Source organism: Rhinatrema bivittatum, chromosome 5 (genome assembly GCF_901001135.1).
Source record: "Rhinatrema bivittatum chromosome 5, aRhiBiv1.1, whole genome shotgun sequence".
NCBI lineage: Eukaryota > Metazoa > Chordata > Amphibia > Gymnophiona > Rhinatrematidae > Rhinatrema > Rhinatrema bivittatum.
The window spans coordinates 116,542,073-116,566,996 of NC_042619.1; the positions used below are offsets into that span (position 1 = coordinate 116,542,073).

At 48.7% G+C, this 24,924-nt stretch overlaps 1 protein-coding gene across 2 annotated transcripts in view; it reads right to left on the minus strand.

The window, feature by feature from the left end:
* VPS36 (vacuolar protein sorting 36 homolog) overlaps positions 1–24,924 on the minus strand; it is an 83,405-nt gene that overhangs the window by 18,757 nt on the left and 39,724 nt on the right. For both annotated transcript variants that reach the window (XM_029602781.1, XM_029602780.1), the window contains exon 6: positions 14,621–14,707. In XM_029602781.1, coding sequence (XP_029458641.1) covers positions 14,621–14,707 — 87 coding nt within the window. The remainder of the gene's footprint in view (positions 1–14,620; positions 14,708–24,924) is intronic.

Below are 24,924 nucleotides of genomic sequence, written 5' to 3' on the forward strand. Positions count from 1 at the left end.
ACAGACTCCACCTCCCTCTCCCCTAGGCATGGAAAAGTACACGCATAAAGGTGGATTTTCAACAGTTTAGGTGCATAAAAATGAGCACATGTGCCCATAAGTAGCCTCTACTCGCATATTCCATATTTTATAAAAGGTGAAAATATGAATGTATTTTCAGCTTCGCATGCACATAGATGTGTGTAATAAAAGGAGCGGCCTAAGGGCATTCTGGGCAGGGACAAGATCTACATGCGTAAGTTGCTGTTTTAAAATACACTTAGGAACGTACATTTGGCATTTTTACTCCTGCTAATTACCTGGTGTAAGGGATATTAAACGCGTTTATTATGTAGTAGTGACTGGACAGGAGATCTGAGAGAACTGGGGAAGTTCAGGTTGAAGAACCCAGAAGGGTCTCGATAATCTGGGGAAAAGGACCGGGAGAACTGATGGACTGATCGGTAAACTGGTTAATTTCCTTGACATGTGCCATGTTTTAAAATTGGCCGACTTACCCATGTACATCCGGACTTATGCGAGTAAGTCCTAGTTTAATTTCATGTGTAAAGCATACGCACGGATATTTTTGAAATAGGTAGAAAAAGTACGTGCGTTCAGTGCATTGATATACGTGGTTTCAATTCATGGCATGTATTCGTGCATAGGCAGGCATACACATGTATGTTCTGGGATAGACACATGCGTATTTTAAAATATGCGCGTACAGTATGTGATACACACGAGTTATAAAATACTATAGCAAAGCTATATGCCACCGTGCATAGTTTGACATTTATCCTCATACAGTGTGCATGCACAGAATTTTACACAGGTCACAGTCACACAGTTTTCTGAAGGACCATTTCTGTGGGCAAAGCACTACTTTGCTAGTGGAAGTCCCTTTGAAAATTACCCTTCCTATGTAAGAACTGCTCATGATTTCACAATTACAGTAATAAAACTGTAAAAAGTCATGGTGCCTACTTCAGAAATCCATTTTGCAAATAAACAATAGTTGAATAGTGTAAACCACTTTTATTGGGTTTTTTTTTTAGTGATTATGCAGTATATAAATATGTTAAATAAATAAATATGTGCTATCATTATCTAAGACTTGATGATGCTTGTATTAAAGATCTGATGTTTGTGACAGTGTGTGTCAATTTAAAGAGAAGATGTAATAAATCAATTTTTTTGTATCTTTCCTAGCTTGGATAGCATCTAAGATGGATCTGTTTTTTCTTGCATTTTGCTACCCGTTTTTGGATTCTTATTATATATATTCTGTCCTAAAAGATCATGCTCAATTCCATTTCAGGCTGGCCTTCTCTCCCCAGGGCACTGTTGATATTTTAATCCCTATTTTTTTTTTTTTTTTTAACATCCTGATGCAGAGGGACCATCAGGAAACGGATTTCCTTTCCTAGCATAAAACAGACATCATTCATTATCAAGATTTCAACTTTTTCTCTATCGCTGATAGAGTGAAGTTGTTGGGGTGCTTTGCTGACAGTCTTGTCCATCAGGCTGTTTTAGGGGTAAATAAAAGTGTTTTTTAATCGTTTACTTCTGGAAATGAGAGGATGAAATTAAGAGAAGCTTGTGCTGCGACAGTATTTTGGCTTCAGCGCAGTCCTGGCATTTTAAAAAGTCCCTTCCAGAGATCACGTGATGCTGTGAAGGGAGAAGACGCACATTCTCTCTTCTCGGCCCCTTAGCCCACCATCTGGCTCCATCCGGCATCTAAAGAAACCCCAAACCTCACTAACCAAGCCTCTTTGAAGTGCTAATCTTGGGTGACCCGTTTTGGCTCCATGCTTTCGCGCCAGGCAAAGAAGGACCGTGAAAAAGAAAAAGAACGGGTGCGGCCCTCGGAGGCCATGCTTGAGGGGGAGGAGCAGCCCTCGGAAGTATTACTGCAGGCGAATATGGCAGATCTGAAAGCTGCAATCCAGGAAACGATAAAACCGGAATTATTAACCATATCATCTAAGCTAACAGAACTGAATAATTCCATTCAAACTTTTGAGACACGGTTTGACGAGGCAGAACAACGAATTTCCGACCTGCAGGACGGCCTCCAGGCGATGCAGCAGGAGATAACAGCGCTTAAACAAACCGTGCTGAAACAAACCGAGCGCATGGAGGATCTGGAGAACCGCTCGCGGCGGTCTAACCTCCAGTTAGTTGGGCTGCCGGAGTCTCTTCTTGATCGGGAGCTACCTAAAATACTAGAAGCATGGCTGCCTACCGCGTTGGATTTGGCGGTTACGCATGGCCCATTGATTATCGAGCGCGCACATCGCTTGGGCCAGAGGAGGTCAGAGGAATCCCGCCCGAGAGTTGTTATCGCGAAAGTACTGAATTTTGTGCATAAAAATGAAATATTGATGGCGGTACGGCGGGGTAAAACCCTGCAATATGAAAACCAACGTGTTCTGGTGTTTCAAGACTTTTCCGCGGCGGTGTCGCAGCAGCGCCGAGCAATGGCGCCAATTTGTTCTAAGCTGCATGCGCTGGGAGAGAAAGCGATCCTGGTATACCCGGCTCGTTTGCGCGTCCATACCAGTGAAGGAACCCGTTGGTTCACGGATCCGGCTGTGGCTGCCAAGTTTGTCGAGGAGCGTGGGAAGACAGTTGCGCCAGCGTTAGCGGCACCATGATTCTTTGCTAATGGTGGCAGCCTTGCTCTGGGCCACGATTTTAGCTTCCCCCTGCACGGGGGTGGGCTTCATATCCACACAACGATAAATGGCGGCACTTGAGCTGCCAGATCAGGGCATAATACTTGCCTGATACTCCCGGACAGTTTCAGACGGAAGGCTGTACAGCATGCATTTGTTTATTGGACATACCAGCCGCGTTTTCGTTGTGGCTATCTAGTCTGTTAGACACTGGCTTCCGTTTTACTCATGTTCTTTTATGTATGTTTAACAGAGGTTTTGGATTTGAAATGTTAGGCCATTGAATGTATGTTTGGGGTATTGTTTACTTGACCCGTTACTATTGCTTGCTGGGGGGATGGGGCTGGGTGGGGGGTGCCGATCAGCAAATTAGTGATCTCATCTTCCGACGGAGGTTTAAGGGGGATAGCAGTGCTAACTGTGTATGGAGGGAAGGGGGGAGAGAGGGAGGGGTGGGGGGGGGCGGGTGGGTTGTGCGTGGGCTATACTCCTTGGTTTGTGGTTGTGGGTTGTATTTAATGATGTCTTGTTGCGGGTTCCTTCATTGTCCCGGTTAGCGGGAATATTAGCGCGGGGGCTCCAGCTGGGAGGGTCCCCGGGCGGTCATTTCAACGACTTGTTTGGTAACGTGACTGGCTGGGTCTCGGGGGTTACTTAAATCATGACACTTCCGAATCTTAAGATATACTCTTGGAATGTTTGTGGGGTTAATTCGCCCTTGAAGCGCTCAAAAATCCTATCGGTTCTCAACAAGAGGTCGGCTGATGTGGTCCTACTTCAGGAGACGCACCTGAATGACACTGAACATCAGAAACTGCGGAGGCAGTGGGTGGCTAATGCTTACTATGCATCAGGTACGACTCGGTCGGCAGGGGTGGCAATCCTAGTTAGGAAACATGTGCCTTTACTTGTCCATAAAGAGATTAAAGACCCTCAGGGAAGGTACTTGATTCTTGAGGCGGAGCTAGATCACAAACCGTTAATACTGTGTGCGGTGTACGCTCCTAATAGCCCCCCTTTAGCCTTTTTTCATGGGCTGTATGGGGCGTTATTGCCATACATTGAGCAGCGTCTCATTATTGGGGGAGATTTAAACTCCGTTAGGGACCCCTTTGTGGACAAGATTAGTGTTCGGGCCCAAGCACTACCTCCTAGTAAGGGTATTCATTTTTTGGAAAGATCGCTGCACCTATTAGATCCCTGGCGCCTATTCCATCCTGGTGAGAAAACGTTTACACACATTTCTAGGGCGCATCAGTCACAGGCTCGATTGGACTACTTTTTTATTAGTTCCAACTTGCTCAGTCTTGTCCCTCAGGCGGATATAGATGATATAATAGTGTCCGACCATGCTCCAATCTCCTTAGAGCTCACTAGAACAGTGACGGAGCCGGGAAGGCGGTGGTGGTGTTATCCGCTTTTTCTGGCGGACGATCGAGGATTTCAGGACTATCTTCATGCTAAATGGGAGGAATACTTACGCTTTAACGGTGAACATACATCAGATCCTGTGCTACTCTGGTATGCTGCCAAGGCAGTGTTGCGGGGCGATGTGATAGCGTTCATGGCCCGTCGACGGAAATTGGGGGACCAGAAATTAGTACTATTGTCGGCTCAGCTTCGGCGAGCAAGACAGAGGTTGCAAGGTGCCCCGAGCCCTGAGACGCGGGCCACATACTTAGCCCTTCAGGCTGAACTTAACACTTTATTACATCTCCGGGCAAAAAAGGGGTGGGCATACTATCAATACAGATTATTTCAATTTGGGAATAAACCGGGCCGGATGTTGGCCAATTTAGCTAAATCACAGAGGGCATCCCGACATATCCCTGCCCTTTCCACCTCCTCGGGGCGTCTGGTACGGGATACTCCATCCATTCTGCAGACGTTTAAGGAATTTTATTCGAATCTATATTCACAGGGGCCGGTGAATGGGGTCAGTCAAGAACAATTCTGTACCCGTACACGCGTACCCCAATTAACCCCCACCCAGCAAGAGGACTTGAATAAACCCATTTCAGAGGAGGAGGTTCGGTTAGTTATTGCCACAGCGAAGCGAAATAAGGCCCCGGGTCCTGATGGATATGCGGTTGAGTTTTACAAAACTCTGCGAGACTCTATACAAGGCCCCCTCGCTCACGCTTTTAATGCGCTGATACAGCGGGGTTCCTATCCGCCGCATATGAATAGTGCCACTATTACTTTGTTGCCTAAGCCTGGGAAGGACCCCTTGCAAGCGGAATCTTACCGACCAATCTCTCTTCTTAATGTGGATCAGAAGCTTTTAGCAAAAATCCTGGCCGATCGGTTGGCACTTGTGCTGCCAGATCTGCTGGGACTGGGTCAAGTGGGATTTGTTAGGCGTCGGTACGCTATAACAAATATTAGGAAGGTTCTCGCTGCCATGACCCTGGGCCAAAATGACGGCTTCCCCCACTTGGTAGTCAGTCTGGATGCTGAAAAAGCGTTTGATAGGGTTGAATGGTCCTATTTATTCCATGTGCTCCATTTGGTGGGAATCCAGGGGTTTTTCTATCAGGCGATCAAGTTGTTATATCAGGATCCGCTAGCCACTATCGTAGTAAACAATGTTTGCTCTGACACCTTTCCCATTTGCAGAGGCACTAGGCAGGGGTGCCCCTTGTCACCCTTGCTTTTTGTGTTACAACTAGAGCCCTTATTGATCGCTATCCAGCAGACTCGTTCGATTAAAGGAATCCGGTTTCAGTCGGAAACTTTTAAATATGCAGCGTTTGCTGACGATGTTTTGGTTTTCTTGACTGATCCCGTAAATTCCTTGACCTCCCTGTTGGCCTTGATCCAGGAGTTCGGCTCCTTTGCGGGGCTTAAATTGAATCTAAAGGAGTCTGGAGCACTGCCCTTCCCTTTGTCCTTAAGGGATGGGTGGGGACCGGCCTTCCCATTAATGTGGGCCGCCTCTAGCATACGCTATTTGGGAATCATACTTCCAGTACAATTGGCGTCGCTGTATGCGAGTAATGTAGCCCCCCTTTTGCAGCAGACCTTGGAAAAATTGGAGGCCTGGCGTTCGCTCCCCGTTTCGTTGCTGGGTCGTCTAAATTTGTTTAAGATGATAATTCTGCCAAAGTGGCTTTTTCTTTTTCAAAATTTACCCATTTTTCTTAAGGCTCCAGATAGGAAACGATTGGAGAAGGCCTTGCGCCAATTTTTGTGGCGGGGTAGGAGGGCACGAATCCCGCTTCGGTATTTGCAGAATCGTTGGGGGCAGGGGGGGATTGGAGTGCCCGACTTCCACATGTATAATGTGGCAGGCAATCTCAGACTGGTTCGGGATTGGCTTAGGGGCGTCCCGATGTACACGAATCTTTCAGTGGAAAGGGCTCTGGTGGCTCCCATTGGGTTGGGTTATGTGTTACAGGCGGACGCCTCAACAGTGTCTTATCCGCCCTTGGTGGAGAACTTACTGACACCATTGAAACGAGCCTGGAGGGTGCTGACTCGCAAACTGGGAATCCCTAGAAAGAATGCTTATCTTTTGCCCTTAAGGGGCAACCCCGAGTTCCCACCGGGCTCCCAAACATGGGGTTTTCAGGCTTGGGCAACGCAAGGTATAGAGTATCTGGGCCACTTGCTGGACGAAGACGGCCGTCTCTTGTCACATAAAGAGGTAATAGCGCAATATGGTTTGTTGTTTCAACATGTTTTCCCCTACATGCAAGTGCAACATTATTTTAATTCGCTTCCCTTAGCCAGCAGGCAGGTCCAAGCCTTTCATAAGTTGGATGCATTTCTTTCCCTATCCACTCAGAAGGCTCCCACTCTAGCCAAATATTATAAAAAGCTTATGGGTTATCAGGTGGTGGGAGCTACTGAGGCCTTGGCCGGGCGATGGGCTGGGACTGGGATACCAGGGGTAACAGCACGGGACATACAGCGCTGTTTTGGTCAAGTATCTTGTATCTCTTCTAATTCCTATTACCGTGAGATGCAGTTCAAGTTTTTGTGGAGAGCCTTCATCCCGCCTATTAGGGCAGTACATTATAAATTGGTGCCCACTGGGCACTGTGGGAAATGTGGAGCGGTTGAGGGCTCTCTACAGCATATGTTTTGGGATTGTATCCGAGTGCGTAGATTTTGGGGTCGGTTGGTGCAATATTTGGGGGGGTTATTGCATGCTGTGATACCATTTCAGATTACTCTGATATTGTTTGGACTGATTCCGCAAAGCATAATCAGAGGACAGGGACCACGTTTATTCCTTCGGAAGGCGTTTGCTGTGGGGAAGAAAATAATTTTACTAAACTGGCAATCTTCGGAGGCACCAGCGTATTGGCAATGGAGGAATCATCTTCACAGACTCCTTTTGATGGACAAGCAGTGGGCGAACACCTCAGTCCAACGGGAGCGCCGCTTCCTCAGTGTGTGGGATTCTTACTTACAATCTCTCACACCCCTGATTCGCAGCCGGATACTGAATGATATGGCCGCGACCCGGCTGGGAACTTTGCAGTGATTCACGCTAATAGAGGACCATATAACCAAGGAGTGGGGGGGGGGGGGGGGGGGGGGGGGGGGGGGGAGGGATAAAATGAGTTGGCTGTTGGTATCTAGAGGCTTGGTGGTTCATGCTTGCACTCATGGTACTGGACCAATGATGTTTAGCTATGGTAATTGAAATTGATCATATGTATTATCGGTGTTGCTACTGTTCACTTGTTTCTGAGCTACTCAATAAAAACCATTGACCGTTAAAAAGTCCCTTCCATGTAAACACATTTTCTCAGTCATCCTCTTCATAGTGGGCACACATAGATCTTTCCAACTCAATCTGCTGCCAACACCTTAGACATAGCTGGAATTTAATTCACGGAGGGGGCAATTCTCAATAAGCCACTTAGCAGCAAGGCATCTGTAGCTAATTTGAAAATGAGCATAAACTTATGTGGTTACAAAAAGCAGAGTTGCTTACCTGCAACAGGTGTTCTCCTAGGACAGCAGAATGTTAGTCTTCAAACATGGGTGACATCATCAGATGGAGCCCGGCATGGAAAACGTCTGTCAAAGGTTCTAGAACTTTGACTAGGCACACTGAGCACGCCACTATCCACGCGGGGTCCCCCTTCAGGCTCGTAACATAGAATTACAAAAAAATAAAATAACAAACAAAGGAGAAACCCAACTCCGAGGGGTGGCGGGTGGGTTTCCTGAAGACTAACATCCTGCTGTCCTAGGAGAACCCCTGTTACAGGTAAGCAACTCTGCTTTCTCACAGGACAAGCAGGATGGTAGTCCTCACACATGGGTGAATACCAAGCTGCAGGCTGCTCCCAAACTTATATACATCAACAGACACCAAACCTGGAGCTAACAGGCGCAACAACTGCGGTGGTGTGGAAAAACTAGGGAGAAGCCTGCCCCGAAAAACTGGGCCCTAGGCAGAAAGAACTGGGTTGTTTCTGACTGAAAAAGGTTCCGCAGGACAGTCTGACCAAAGTTGCTGTCCCTAGGGCCATCTCTATCCAAACAGTAATAGGCTGTGAACGTGTCGAGGGAACTCTACTTCGCTCCTTGCAGATGTCGGCCATGGGAACCGCATGCAAATAGTTTCCGATGCTGCCATGGCACGGACGGAATGAGCCCTGACGTGGCTTCCAAGCTGAAGGCCTGCCTGCGTCCAGCAGAAGGAAATGCAATCAGCCAGCCAGTTGGATAATGTGAGCTTGGTGACTGCAACTCCCAATCTGTTCTTACCAAAGAGATGAAGAGTTGCGTGGACTGTTGGTAGCCTGCTGTTCACTCCAGATAGAAAGCTAAGCTTCTTCTGCAGTCCAGGCTATGTAGAGTCTGCTTGCCATGGTGAGAATGCAGCCTGGGAAAAAAGGTAGGTAGGACAATTGACTGGTTGAGATGAAAATCAGTCACCACCTTAGGCAGAAACTTAGGGTGGGTGCAAATCACAACTCTGTCATGGAAAAAATTTGTGTAAGGTGGATATGTCGCCAACACCTGAAGTTCACTGTCTCTGTGTGCTGAAGTAACTGCAACCAAAAAGATAACCTTCCATGTCAGATACTCCAACTCACAGCAATGCAGTGGCTTGAAGGGATCTCGCATGAGACGAGCCAGAACCACGTTGAGATCCCAGGACACAACAGGAGGCCACGGGGAGGTTTCAGCTGAAGCAAATCCCGCGTAAATTGGCTCACCACAGGATGCATGGAAATAGGCGAACCATCCACCGCATGGTGGTAGGCCCCAACAGCACTGAAGTGCACTCTGACCGAATTGATTTTCAGACCAGCATCAGAAAGAGATAGCAAGTAGTCTAATAACTTGGGAATGGGACAAGAGAATGGATCCAAGCCATGACTCTCACACCAAATGGAAAACCTCCTCCACTTCACAGGGTATGACTTTCTGGTGGACGGTTTTCAAGAAGCTACCAGGACCCGAGACACGTCTTCAGAGAGGTCAAGGGGCCACAGGACTAACCTCTCAACACCCAGGCTGTCAGAGATAGTGCCCGGAGGTTGGGATGGTGCAGCCTGCCTTGATCCTGCGATTTTTGGTCAAGGACTGATCGGTTCCCTGATGGAGAGATCCTGAAGGATTGGGAACCAAGCCTGTCTCGGCCACCTGGGGGGGGGGCGCATGAGAATCATGGGCCCCCCATCCTGCCGAAGCTTCAGGAGAGTCTTAATCACCAGCGAAAGCGGAGGATATGCATCCAGAAGGCCCTTGCTACAATGGCAGGCAAAAGTATCTGAGGTTGGTCTTGCAGACCCCCTGTGTATGGAGCAGAAATTGTTGTAAGGGTAGGTGAAGAGATCCATATCCGGTACCCCCCAGAGGCAGAAAAGGCGATTCGCTACCGCCTGGTCCATGGACCACTCGTGGGGGTGGAACGCTCGACTCAGGTGATCCGCCACCACATTCTCTGACCCCCACTAGGTATACGGCCTGCAGCAGAATTCCCTGGGACTGGGCCCAGGACCGAATTTGGAAAGCCTCCTGACAAGAGGAGGAGGAGCGATCCGGTAACTCCTTGCTTGTTGATGCACCACAACGCTACCTGGCTGTTGCTCGACTGGACAGGCGATCCTGAAATGACCAGAGCACATACCTGATCGCCCGAAGTTCCAGGAATTTGATCTGGCGTGAAGTCTCCTGGGCGAACCAGTGACCTTGTGTGCAGAGGCTGTCCATATGCGCCCCAGCCCAGGGTGGAAGTATCCGTACTGAGCACAACCTGGCACGGAGAGGTTGGAAAGGGAACCCCCTGCTCCAGGTTGGGCAGAATTTTCTGGAGGGGTGGCGTGATGTGCATCCACATGTTGAGGTCCTGGGAGGCTGACGTCACTGTCACCACAGAGTCCACTGGGCTCTCTGCATGTGCAAGCGGGCCAAGGAGATGACATGGACAGAGGCAGCCATGTGACCCAACAACCGAAGCATTAGATGGACCGGCACCCGTCAGCTGCAGCGGACCAAGCTCACCAGAGACACTAGAGCAAGCGCTTGGTCGTGAGAAAGGAAAGCCCAGCCCTGGGTCACATTCAGGCGGGCCCTGATAAAGTCCAACTGAGTCGACGGAACAAGATGGGACTTCGGGTAGTTTATGACAAACACGAAGAATTCCAGCACCTGTATGGTCAAGTTGAGGGAACAAAGCTCCCCTTCATGTGTGGTCTCCTTGACCAGTCAATCGTCCAAATAGGGGACAACGTGCACCCTTAGTTGATGGGAGTTGGGCACCCACTACTGCCAAGCAATTGGTGAAGACAAGTGGGGCAGAGGCCAGGCCGAACGGCAACACCTTGTACTGGAAATGATTGTCACCTACCAGGAATCGTAGGATTGTGCAATAATTAAATTAGGCTCAGGATCTAATAAATCCCCCTTGATCTGGGGAGGGGTAGCATTTGGTGACCCATGATCACAATTTCTCTCTGCTGAAAACACCAAAGGTTTAGAACAAGATATCTCATCATTCTGCCAATGGAGGTGTAGTGGTAAAGCTTCCCTTCTGCGCTCAGCATTTGTGGGATCCCCCAGAGCAGCCCTCTTAGAAAGCTTTCAGGTCATGCACTATTACCCTGTCATAGTATAATAAGGCAGTCATAGTATAATAAGGCAACACCTGGCTTGGGCACCATGGCCTCAGAAGGAGCGATATAGGCATGAGATTTGGATTCGGTTTCCAGATCTGAGCTCAATGCAAGTTACAATTAGGTACAGGAGATAGTTCCTTGCATCAGAGGACTTCCAATCTTAGGGCCCCTTTTACTAAGCACATAAAATGGCAAAACCTTAACTAAATAACCCCCCAATGATTGTACCAGAGGCAATGGAAGGTGAAGTGACTTCCTTAAGGCTTCAAGAAGCACCAGTAAGAGAGGGAAGATTTCCCAGGATCTCAGTTTGCTGCTCTAACAACTAAACTGCTCCGTTCCATCGTGACACACAATCAACAGAAAAGTCAGCTCTTGCTGAAAAGCCTGCTGTATGTGCTTCCGTTTCCAACGGGCTCCTTCTGGGCAGGCTGGGATACAAAGGGCAATGTGCACACACCTAACAGGAACTTCTGCAGACAAACAAAGGCTTAGAGAACACTGGATTCTTATCGGCATCATACAGCAGATGCAGGAAGCCTTCCTCTGGGAGCCAGGCACCAGTTCCTAAATTAGTCATTAATAGCATTCAAAGTGAAGGCAAAGGAAAAAGTCAGGATGAAACCAGAGTTCTCCACTTCCCCATGAAACACACACCTACACAAAGAGACTTCTTTTGCTTGCTTAAAAAAAAAAAATATAGACAATACTGTAAGATTTGTGGACCCGTGTTGCTGTGGTGAAGTTGACTCAGCCTATGGGGAAGGCCCTGTAGGCCCTCCCTGATAGCTGGCAGAGCTACGCAAGGAAGAGACGGGTCAGGAACTTCATCTAATCCAACCCCTTGCCCCTTGGGTTCCAGGGGCCAGCAGGTCTTAGACGAGAGCCTCTATGGTAGTGGTGTAGGCAAACGTCCAGGGCCAGGATAGGGAAAGAGGCGGGCAGCAGGCAAGAGTGGTCAGTACCCAGGCAAGGGTCAAGGGCAGGTTCAAACAAGAGTAGTCAAAGTCCATGCTAAGGTCAGATCCAGAAGTCAGTCTGAGGGCAGGCTGTAGACAAGAAGAAGGACTGACACAGAAGGGCAAGCAGTGGATCAGGAAATGCAGGAATCAGGAACTTATATTACACAGTGGGGTAGATTTTCAAAGGGATACGCCCCCCCGAAAACCTACCCCAAACCCCCCCTGCGCACGCAGAGCCTATTTTGCATAGGCTCGGCGGCACACGCAAGCCCCGGGGCTTGCATGGAGGGGCGTGTTGGGGGGCGTGCCGGGAATGACGCGGCATTTCGGGGGCGTGTCGGGAGTGACGAGACGTGTCCGGGGGCGTGACAGCGGCCCCTGGACCAGAACATGGAGCACGGCAGCTGGCCCGGCGCGCGCAAAGTTATGCCTGCTTTGAGCAGGCGTAACTTTCGAGATAGAGGTAGGGGGGAGATTTAAATAGGGCCGGGGGTTGGGCGAAGGAAAGTTCCCTCCGAGGCCGCTCCGATTTCGGAGCGGCCTCGGAGGGAACGGAGGCAGGCTGCGCGGCTCGGCTGCCGATTTTGGGCAGCCTTGCGCGCGCTGACCCCGATTTTAATGGATACGCGCGTATCTGTTGAAATCCCGCGTACTCTTGTTCGCGCCTGGTGCGCGAACAAAAGTACGCTTGTGCCAAGATTTATAAAGTCTGCCCCAGTGAATGCGACCCATTGCTGAAGCAAGGAAGGAGCATACCTCTGCTGTCATAGAACAGGGGGAGATGGCTTCAGCCACCCCACGAACACGGTGGCATGGTGTTGTAGAGACAGCTTCAGCCATGATAGGAAGAGAGGATGATGATATGCACACAAACACCTTCAGCCTTCCTGGCACAGGTGTCTTTATCATAGGTGTTTTTAAAATTTTTATTTTTAAATTCTCATCCCAAAGTATTCAAGGGGGGCTGGGAGTCTTATTTACAACAAGAGAAAAGAAATGCTGTCAATCCCAGAAGAAAATTTCTCTTTGTGTTCATGGGGTTACTTTGCCATCTTAACTTTCAATCTCTTCACTAAACTTGGTTTTAAAACTACTAGACCAACAAAAAAAAACAAACCCCTACATATCAGATCCTCTTCTCTTCTTTATAAGTTAGGGGTTGTTTCCCAACCACTGTTATATGTTTGCTAAGAAAGAAGGTTTAGTCCTGCAGACCCCACAGCCAGATGGGCTTTCAGGATATCTACAATGAGTATGTGTAAGATCAATTTGCATATACTGAGTCTCCAGTGCATGCAGATTTATCTCATGCATATTGATTGTGAAAACCTGACTGGCTTGGAGTCCCCAGGACACAACTAAGAAACCCTGGTATAACACAGTTAGACTGCAGAGCATTAAGTCCAAGAAGTACAGATGGGCAGAGAGACCGCAATATCAAAGCATCCACATTTCATGGCCCTTCCAAGAAACCAGGAAGCAATAATTTAGATTCCGGCAATGATTTTCATCTGGTTCTCTGTAGCATTCCAAACTTTTGAGACCTGCATGCAACCAACTCTGGAGGACAGCATATTTCTGGTGCCTATGCTGAATGCAAACTTGAACTGGGGAGGTGGCACAGGGTAAAGGAGGCACAGGCTCCTTCCAGCATACTATTGCTGTCACTCTTTGTAGTAAACACTGAGCTGTGCTGAGATCCATCTCCAAATGCCCTTAGAGAAAGCTAAGGCGAAAACTTAAGACAGCGTTAACTGCTGAAATGCTGTGGTCATCTGCAGAAAACCCAGGACACTTCCAGGACTGTGAATTGGGCATGAATTGCTTTCCATACCTGACTCACAGAGTCTATTAGAATCGGAAGTGTTTCAGAAGCCTCTACTACCTCTCTCACATGCTCAGTTTACTTTTTTTTTTTTTGTTATAAACATTATGAGATGGGAAGGGAAAATGGTACATTCTGGTCAGACGAAGACTAGGCCACAGCCGAGGTGCATGCCTTTCCTGATGCCAGGGAGTATGATCCAGTCTCACCATGCAGGGCTGCATCACTACAGGCTTTCCCCAGCAGCTGCCACACTTGCCACAAAAGTTTTCCTCTGTGTTTTTCTATCTCCCTTCTCTTGGTCACTGATTCCCTGCACAGTTCAGACCTTCTCGTGCCATCAAACCCTTTCTTCTCTCTTAGCCTCTCCCACTGAAACACCCTGCCTCTCGATATTCAAAATGCTACCTCCTTATCCCACTTTCACGCCTCCCTTAAAGTGCAATCATTTAATCTGGTTTTTCAAACCATTAAATTGTTCCTCTTACTTTATCCTGGTCTGCTTAAGTTTCTCTCTCCATATGATGGAGTAGTTAGCTGATGTTTTTTTTACTAATTAGGATTTTAGTATTTATTGTGCATTCTATATTTTTAGTTTTGTTTTATGTTTTTATGTTTCTTTTATAAATTTTACATTTTGATTTTATACTAATTTTCAAGTAATTATTTGATGTATTTTATTATTTGACTTAATATTTATTATGTTATAGTGTTTGAAATGTAAACCGTTGTGATGGTACTACTTAACGACGGTATAGAAAAGCTGTCAAATAAATAAATAAATGATGTCTAACCCCACAAATTGTCAGTTACTGTGGACCACTGGAGGGTGCCTTTGGAGAGCAGGCTGTACTAAAGTCAAAACAACAATATCCTGCTTTAAATTCACTGTATGTATAAACAGTCAGATTTGAGAACCAGGCGAGTGTATTTTAGCTCCTGCTCAAGTTTCAGACAAAGCAACTTCATTTCGAGCCATTTCAAGTTGCCCACAACACAATCAGAACTTCAAACAATGTTTTTATGGCAAGGCCCCAACAGATGGCTGCTTTTGAAAGCCGAGCCCAACCTTACCTCAGAAATATTTTTGTCAGTCTCCTTTCTTTTTTCTTCCAGTTTCCTCTCAATGCCCACAATTCCTACGGCCTTTACTCTTCCTGACTGAGGAAAGAAAAAGCCAGGAAGGAAATTAGTACTCCCATTCACAACACTTGTGAACGCTCCTGTGGCTTCCCAGGAGGAATATAGCTCATTAGCCATCAAACTACAATACAGTAATTAGCTGTCTTTGTTCAGTTTTCCTTTATTTTCAAAGCAGCCTTTTCAGATACTGAAGACTCAGATTTCTCTCTCAGTTACTAGTTTGTTTTCTAAATTCTTTTCACAGTATTGAGAATTTTCAGGAATTTATATTTCTTCACACTGAACCTTATTTCAAAAGTACACACTGCAAGCACTACTGTTAAAAAAAACAGAGACTTAACAGTAACATTTTTAAACTTCAATTTTCAACCGCTGCCCTATAATACTCCTGACCCCCGTAGGGCAGCCATATCAGCAGGGAACCTACAAAACTGCCTCTCACTCATGGGGCCTGACTGGCCCTTGTTAACTATGATGTCATAAATATGATCTCACACACACACACACACAACATGAACCAATCAAATTCCAAAGCAGCTGACGCCGTTCCAAACATAGCTGCTTCCAGGTGTCCAGGGAGAATCGCAGGAAACCTGTTCAAACAATTTCCAAAGCAGTGAAATGGCAGTAACAATTTTAACCAATACAGGGCAGGCAAAAAATCTTTTGTGAGCACTTCTGAAATACTGAGCCATGCGCAGAGAGTAAATTTTTCTTTGAACTGTAAAATTTATCAACATAAATATTAAATGAAAATATGATTAAAGTGCCTTTACTACAGCTGGAACAAGGAATTTGGCACATTATAAAAAGTGGGACAAACAGGGGGGGGGGGGCATGCTTCGTCCTCAGCTCTCACTGGCACTTTGACGATTTTCCTCTCTAGCAGAAATCACCAGCTGTACCATCCTGGGCAGAGGCGGTACATTTTCTTCAGAAATGATAGTTCGTGACTGTCTCCCAGTATATATTGTCTCATTTGCTGTGTTTATGGCAGCGGTAGTAAAAGTCAAGATGTGTGGAGACTGGTGCCTCTTACTATCAGGGTGATCCAGTACGTAGCGGTAGGAAGAGCTGCGTTAGTGCCTACGGCACCCGCGGTTACCGCCCGCACAGTGCAGCTCACCTACCGCTCGATCCTGAAGCCTAATTTTCAGGCCTATCCTGTAAAGTGCGGCCGCGTTTACCCTGCTCCTAAGCCGCTTCTAACTCACGTTCCGGCCGCGTTAGCCCTTCCTGCGATCCCGAATCCCCTTTAACCTACTCCTACCGCGTCCTAAATTCCCCGGGCAACCCCTTCCGCCCGCAGCATGTATATTGCATGCAAACGAGCGAATTAGCTCGATATTGCATGCAAACGAGCCAATTAGCTATTCCCCTAGCATCCTGTAACCCGTGCCCCGACTAACGCTACCTTTCCCTGCCGTTTTGTCGCGCGTTTAACCTGCAAACTTACCGCCTACCCTGACCCAGGCGGTAGAGGCATGGGTAAGGGTAGGTGGCAAGCTTTCCCCCAGCCCCCGCTCACCTGCCCCGGCCGCGATCGTGGGTGCCGGTCCCCATGGCAGCCCCAGTCCTCTCCCCTGCTCCCGAAGCCAAAAAAAAAAAAAAAAGCGAAAAAAAACTTTGCAGCCCCCTCCGATGTCCGGAGGGGGCTGCAAAGTTTTTTTCGCTTTTTTTTTTTTGCTTCGGGAGGGGAGAGGACTGGGGCTGCCACGGAGACCACTTTCCCCGTGCAAGTAAGTTGTTTCGCCGCTTGTCTCTTCTCCCCCCTCCGGGGGGAGAAGAGACAAGCAGCGAAACTGAGCAGCGAAGCCCGAACCCGACCCGGTGAATCCCGGACCCGACCCGGACCCCCAACCCGGACCCGACCTGACCGCTGTCAGTCTGTTCTCCCTCCTCCCGGAGCAAGGCTGCTTTTCGCGCCCTGCTCCGGGAGGGGGGAGAAGAGATGACAGCGGCGAAACTAAAAAAAAACAAAAGCTTGTCTCTTCTCCCCCCTCCCTCCGGGAGGGGGGAGAAGAGACAAGCGGCGAAACTGAACGACGAAACTGAGCGGTGAAGCTAAAAAAAAAAAGAAAAGCAATTTTTTTTTTTTTCAAAATTGACAATTTTGGTTTTTTTCCAAAAGCGACTTACTTTTGGGATCTGTCAAGATCCCAAAAGTAAGTCGCTTTCGGACGCCTGCACAACTTACTTTTTTGCAGCCATCATCAGTGACACAACCTGGCTCCGTAGCTCCTCCCGACAAGATGGCCGCCTGCACGGGGAAAGCGCGCAATTGGCCGCTCAAGACGTGACGTCACGATGTCACGTCTTGAGCGGCCAATTGTACGCTTTCCCCGTGCAGGCGGCCATCTTTGTCTTCGGGAGGAGCTACGGGAGGCAGATCGTGTTCCTGCTCAGGGCTGCTGGCTACAAAACAGTAAGTTTTGCCGCTGAAAAGTTTTTTGCCGGTGTCCGGGCTGGGGGAAAGCTTCGCCGTTGTCAGTGTCCCCCCTCCTCCCGGAGCAAGGCGGCTTTTCGCGCCCTGCTCCGAGAGGAGGGGGGACACTGACAAGTCGTTTCGCCGTTGCTTCCTGGTATCTGTCATTTCAAATGACAGATACCAGCGTGGCGTGAAGCCTTAGGCCCGCGCACCCAGGATCCTGTATAGGCGCTCTATCCAGTATCCTGGGTTGCGCGGGCCTAAGGCTTTTCGGACGCGGCTTACATTTACATACAATTAGGCTTCAGGATCGAGCGGTAGGTGAGCTGCACTGTGCGGGCGGTAACCGCGGGTGCCATAGGCACTAACGCAGCTCTTCCTACCGCTCGTTACTGGATCACCCTGTATATGTAAATGTAAGCCGTGTCCGAAAAGCCTTAGTCCCGCGCAACCCAGGATACTGGATAGAGCGCCTATACAGGATCCTGGGTGCGCGGGCCTAAGGCTTCACGCCACGCTGGTATCTGTCATTTCAAATGTCATTTGAAATGACAGATACCAGGAAGTCTGGTCCGATCGGATGCAAAAATAAGTTGCTTCGCCGCTGTCATCTCTCTCCTCTCCTCCCGAAGCAGGCCTTGCTCCGGGAGGTGGAGAGAGAGATGACAGCGGCGAAGCAACTTACTTTTCCATCTGATCTGACCCGACAGCGCTTCTCCCCCCCTCCCGGAGCAAGGCCTGCTTCGGGAGGAGGGGAGAGAGATGACAGCGGCGAAGCTTTCCCCCAGCCCGGACCCGACCTGACCGCTGTCAGTCTGTTCTCCCTCCTCCCGGAGCAAGGCTGCTTTCGCGCCCTGCTCCGGGAGGGGGGAGAAGAGGTGACAGCGGCGAAGCAAAAAAAAAAAAGGGGAGCAAATTTTGCTTTTTTTCAAAAGCGACTTACTTTTGGGATCTGTCAAGATCCCAAAAGTAAGTCGCTTTTGGACGCCGGCAAAACTTACCTTTTTTGCAGCCATCAGCCATCAGCAGGAACACTATCTGGCTCCTGTAGCTCCTCCCAACAAGATGGCCGCCTGCACGGGGAAAGCGTACAATTGGCCGCTGAAGACGTGACGTCACGACGTTTGGCGTCACGGGATGTGACGCCACATCTTCAGCGGCCAATTGTACGCTTTCCCCGTGCAGGCGGCCATCTTGTTGGGAGGAGCTACGGGAGCCAGATCGTGTTCCTGCTCTGCTGATGGCTGCAAAAAAAGATAAGTTTTGCCGGCGTCCAAAAGCGACTTACTTTTGGGATCTTGACAGATCCCAAAAGTAAGTCGCTTTTGAAAAAAACCAAAATTGTCAATTTTGAAAAAAAAAAACCCAAAATTGCTTTTGGGTTTTTTTAGCTTCGCCGCTCAGTTTCTATTTTCCCCCGTCCCAGAGCAAAGCTGCTTTTCGCGCCCTGCTCCGGGAGGGGGGAGAAGAGACACTGAGCGGCGAAACAACTTACTAGCTTTTGGTTTTTTTCGCTTCACCGCTCAGTTTCTATTTTCCCCCGTCCCGGAGCAAGGCTGCTTTTCGCGCCCTGCTCCGGGAGGGGGGAGAAGAACTGAAGCGGCGAAGCAACTTACTTGCACGGGGGAAAGCGGTCTCCGTGGCAGCCCCAGTCCTCTCCCCTCCTCCCGAAGCCAAAAAAAAGCGAAAAAAACGTTGCAGCCCCCTCCGAAAAGCGAAAAAAACGTTGCAGCCCCCCTCCGATGTCCGGAGGGGGCTGCAACGTTTTTTTCGGTTTTTTTTGGCTTCGGGAGGAGGGGAGAGGACTGGGGCTGCCACGGAGACCGGCACCCATGATCGCGGCCGGGGCAGGTGAGCTGAGGCTGGGGGAAAGCTTGCCACCTACCCTTACCCATGCCTCTACCGCCTGGGTCAGGGTAGGCGGTAAGTTTGCAGGTTAAACGCGCGACAAAACGGCAGGGAAAGGTAGCGATAGTCGGGGCGCGGGTTACGGGATGCTAGGGGAATAGCTAATTGGCTCGTTTGCATGCAATATACATGCCGCGGGCGGAAGGGGTTGCCCGGGGAATTTAGGACGCGGTAGGAGTAGGTTAAAGGGGATTCGGGATCGCAGGAAGGGCTAACGCGGCCGAAACGTGAGTTAAAAGCGGCTTAGGAGCAGGGTAAACGCGGCCGCACTTTACAGGATAGGCCTGTATATGAGGGTCATTCCGTGACATGCTTTCCAACTGGATGACAAGCCAAGTGGCTCTAGAAGGCTAAACTGCACGGTAACACTCTCTTATGATTAGAGGTGCCAGCCCCGGTACATCTTAAAATCAGGCCTATCCTGTAAAGTGCGGCTGCGTTTACCCTGCTCCTAAGCCTTTTTTAACTTCGTTTTCGGCCGCGTTAGCCCTTCCTGCGATCCCGAATCCCCTTTAACCTACTCCTACCGCGTCCCTAAATTCCCTGGGCAAATCCCCTTCCGCCCGCGGCATGTATATTGCATGCAAACGAGCGAATTAGCGCGATATTGCATCAAACGAGCGAATTAGCTATTCACCTGCAATCCGGTAACCCGCGCCCCGACTATCGCTACCTTTCCCTGCCGTTTTGTCGCGCCTTCTAACCTGGAACTTACCCCCTACCCTGACCCAGGCGGTAGAGTCATGGGTAAGGGTAGGTGGAAAGCTTTCCCCCAGCCCCCGCTCGCCTGCCCCGGCCGCGATCATGGGTGCCGGTCTCCGTGGCAGCCCCAGTCCTCTCCCCTGCTCCCGAAGCCAAAAAAAAAAAAAAGCGTAAAAAACGTTGCAGCCCCCCTCCGATGTCCGGACTGGGGCTGCCACGGAGACTGCAACGGCAAAGCGACATTTCAGTGTCCCCCCTCCTCTCGGAGCAGGGCGCGAAAAAGCCGCCTTGCTCCGGGAGATGGGGGGACACTGACAGCGGCGAAGCAACGGCGAAGAAAGCGGCAAAGCGACATTTCAGTGTCCCCCCTCCTCTCGGAGCAGGGCGCGAAAAGCCGCCTTACTCCGAGAGGAGGGGGGACACTGACAGCGGCGAAGCAACGACGAAGAAAGCGGCGAAGCGACTTTTCAGTGTCCCCCCTCCTCTCGGAGCAGGGCGCGAAAAGCCGCCTTGCTCCGAGAGGAGGGGGGACACTGACAGCGGCGAAGCAACGACTAAGAAAACGGCAAAGTGACTTTTCAGTGTCCCCCCTCCTCTCGGAGCAGGGCGCGAAAAGCCGCCTTGCTCCGGGAGGAGGGGGGGACACTGACAGCGGCGAAGCGACTTTTCAGTGTCCCCCCTCCTCTCGGAGCAGGGCGCGAAAAGCCGCCTTGCTCCGGGAGGAGGGGGGACACTAGCAACCATGAAGCAACTTACTTTCTGAAGCCATCATCAGGAACACATGCGATCGTAGCTCCTCCCGATGAAGACAAGATGGCCGCCTGCACGGGGAAAGCGTGCAATTGGCCGCTCAAGACGTGATGTCGTGACGTCACGTCTTCAGCGGCCAATTGTACGCTTTCCCCGTGCAGGCGGCCATCTTGTTGGGAGGAGCTACGGGAGCCAGATCGTGTTCCTGCTGATGGCTGATGGCTGCAAAAAAGATAAGTTTTGCCGGCGTCCAAAAGCGACTTACTTTTGGGATCTTGACAGATCCCAAAAGTAAGTCGCTTTTGAAAAAAAACAAAATTTGCTCCCCTTTTTTTTTTTGCTTCGCCGCTGTCACCTCTTCTCCCCCCTCCCGGAGCAGGGCGCGAAAGCAGCCTTGCTCCGGGAGGAGGGAGAACAGACTGACAGCGGTCAGGTTGGGTCCGGGTTGGGGGTAAGCTTCGCCGCTGTCATCTCTCTCCCCTCCTCCCGAAGCAGGCCTTGCTCCGGGAGGGGGGGGAGAAGCGCTGTCTGGTCAGATCAGATGGAAAAGTAAGTTGCTTCGCAACTGTCATCTCTCTCTCCACCTCCCGGAGCAAGGCCTGCTTCGGGAGGAGAGGAGAGAGATGACAGCGGCGAAGCAACTTATTTTTGCATCCGATCGGACCAGACTTCCTGGTATCTGTCATTTCAAATGACATTTGAAATGACAGATACCAGCGTGGCGTGAAGCCTTAGGCCCGCGCACCCAGGATCCTGTATAGGCACTCTATCCAGTATCCTGGGTTGCGAGGGACTAAGGCTTTTCGGACGCGGCTTACATTTACATATAATTAGGCTTCAGGATCGAGCGGTAGGTGAGCTGCACTGTGCGGGCGGTAACCGCGGGTGCCGTAGGCACTAACGCAGCTCTTCCTACCGCTCGGTACTGGATCACCCTGATTGTTAGAAAACAAACTTTTACATTGTTTTACTGGAAGTTTTATTTTTTTTTAAGTTCAGCGGAGAGGAATTCCCCAACAGTCCATAGTGGAACAGCTTGGCTGCTTCATCCACCTGTTAAAAGCACAGATGCTTACTACTCTCTGGACAATTTAAGACACACACACACACACACACGGAGGGTAAAACAGAGCTGTAGCTGCAGCAATGGCCTTTTACATAAGAATAACTTTCAAAAAGGAAAGCATACACTAATGCAGGTTTTGGCAGGTCTGGTTAAGAGCACAGCAATAGGGAAGAAATTTTAAAATAGTCTATAGCTCTATTCATTTTCTAGGAGCCGAGTCAAAGCCAAGCGTGGTGTCTCTGACACCTTCTCTATGAACTGTCTTGTGGCCAAGTCACCAAGCGTGTCTCAAAGGAGGAGAGGGTCAGCGGTGCCACCACTTACAGTGCGCCATCTTCTCTGGTCTTGCAAAATGTATAGAAACAAGTTATATTTAGCTTTTTCAGTGCCGAGGAATGTTTGCACACACGTAATTGACACCATTCCCATCACTGAACTAAAAAAAACTCACCAACACAATAGCCCCAATCCTAACTAAAATCATCAATCTCTCACTTGATGAAGGAGTAATGCCAGACGCCTTGAAAGGAGCCATTATTAAACCAATAATTAAAAAAAAGAACCTTGACCCACTAGTTCTCAATAACTATAGACCAGTCTCTAACTTACCCTTACTAGCCAAACTAATTGAAAAAACAGTACAACAACAATTATCAAACCATATTGAATGTAACAACATATTTTACCCAGCGCAACATGGGTTTCGCAAACACTACAGCACTGAAACTCTACTATTAGCTTTCTCAGATAATATCTTAAGAGGATTTGATACTGGAATACACTACATTCTAGTTCTATTAGATCTCTCCACAGCATTCGACACAGTAAATCACAAAACACTACTCAATAGACTGAAAGAAATAGGTCTCACTAATAAAACAATAAAATGGTTTGAGTCATACCTTAAAAACAGATGTTTCCAAGGTCAAATTAAAAATACACTTTCGGACAAAGTTACACTGCTAACTGGTGTCCCACAGGGATCGGCCCTGTCGGCAACACTCTTTAACATTTATCTCCTCCCGGTATGTCACCTACTAGCAGGACTTGGAATCATACACTACTTATACGCAGACATAAGAACATAAGAAAATGCCATACTGGGTCAGACCAAGGGTCCATCAAGCCCAGCATCCTGTTTCCAACAGTGGCCAATCCAGGCCATAAGAACCTGGCAAGTACCCAAAAACTAAGTCTATTCCATGTAACCATTACTAATAACAGTGGCTATTCTCTAAGGGGCGGATTTTAAAAGGAGCGCGAATAGCCTACTTTTGCTTGCGCATCAGACTCAAGCAAAAGTACGCTGGATTTTAGTAGATACGCGCGGAGCCGCGCGTATCCACTAAAATCCTGGATCGGCGCGTGCAAGGCTATCAATTTCGTATAGCCGGCGCGCGCCAAGCCGCGCAGCCTACCCCCGTTCCCTCCCCTCACCTTACCCTCCCTTCCCCTACCTAACCCACCCGCCCGGCCCTGTCTACACCCCCCCCTTACCTTTGTCGGGGGATTTACGCCTCCCAGAGGGAGACGTAAATCCCCGCGCGCCAATGGGCCTGCTGCGCGCCGGGCCGCAACCTGGGGGCGGGTACGGAGGGCGCGGCCACGCCCCCGGACCGCCCCAGGCCGTAGCCACGCCCCCGTACCCGCCCCCAAAACGCTGCCGACATGCCCCCGAAACGCCGCGACGACCGGGCCCGCCCCCGACACGCCCCCCTCCGAAAACCCCGGGACGTACGCGAGTCCCGGGGTCTGCGCGCGCCGGTAGGCCTATGTAAAATAGGCTCACCGGCGTGCAGGGCCCTGCTCGCGTAAATCCAGGCGGATTTACGCAAGCAGGGCTCTTAAAATCCGCCCCTAAGTGAACTTAATAGCAGGTAATGGACTTCTCCTCCAAGAACTTATCCAATCCTTTTTTAAACACAGCTATACTAACTGCACTAACCACATCCTCTGGCAACAAATTCCAGAGTTTAATTGTGCGTTGAGTAAAAAAGAACTTTCTCTGATTAGTTTTAAATGAGCCCCATGCTAACTTCATGGAGTGCCTCCTAGTCTTTCTACTATCCGAAAGAGTAAATAACCGATTCACATCTACCCGTTCTAGACCTCTCATGATTTTAAACGATATACAGCTACTGCTACCAATTGTAAACACCATTGAAGAAACTATGAAACTTGCTAATATGTATCTTGAGATAATTAAACAGCTCTTAAATCAGATGGAACTGGTAATAAACATCGACAAAACGGAATTCCTACACCTTGAACGTAAAAACATACACCACATCCAACCAACAGTCACAACTAAAAATAACAAAACCGCTGAGCTAGCAACTAAGGTACGAAATCTAGGAATAATAATTGATCCTGAGCTAAACATGAAACAACACATCTCCTTGAAAATAAAGGAAGGATATGCGAAACTAATGATCCTAAGACGACTTAAACCTCTACTAACACTAAACAATTTCCGCACAGTTTTGCAGGCAATGATATTCGCAAGTACAGACTACTGCAACTCCCTACTTTTAGGACTGCCACAATCCACAATTCGGCCACTACAAATATTACAAAATTCAGCTGCTAGAATTTTGACTGGCAAAAAAAAGAATGATCACATTACAGGAACGCTTGCTGATCTACACTGGCTCCCAATTGAACAAAGGATTCAATATAAGGCCTTATGCATAATACACAAACTAATCCATGATGAAAACGCTAACTGGCTTAACACTGCACTACAAGTACATGTCCCACAAAGAAACCTAAGATCTGCTAATAAGGCTCTACTAACTGTTCCCTCTGTCAAAACAGCACGCCTCACGCAAGTTAGGGAGAGAGCACTATCACTGGCTGGCCCCGTGCTATGGAACACCATGCCACTCGAAATAAGACTGCAGAGAAACTTCAAAATATTCAAATCCAATCTGAAAACCTGGCTACTTAAACAAGCTTCTTATAAAGATAAAGAGAAGGAAAAAAAACAGCTGATTGATTAGGATGCACCAAACTAGAAATTGTTATTTGTAACCTACAAATGCACATTAAAGTTAAATTCTTTCCATCTACTATGCTCCCTACAGACAAACTTAATGTACTCACATATTTTATTGAAGTGAATTGTTACCGCACTATGATGGCACATGATGAATTGTAATCTATACCACTTACTTTATTCATTATCGTGCCTTGCTGTAAACTGCTGTGATGGTTATCTAACTTAACGACGGTATAGAACAGCTTTTAAATAAATAAATAAATAAATAAATTATGAGTAGCATGAATTGGTCTTTCTGGTCCAAAGCAGATCCTCAAACTTTTTTTTTTTTTATTAAAAGGGCCACACAGAACATTTCAAATCACAGAGGGGGCTCCCCA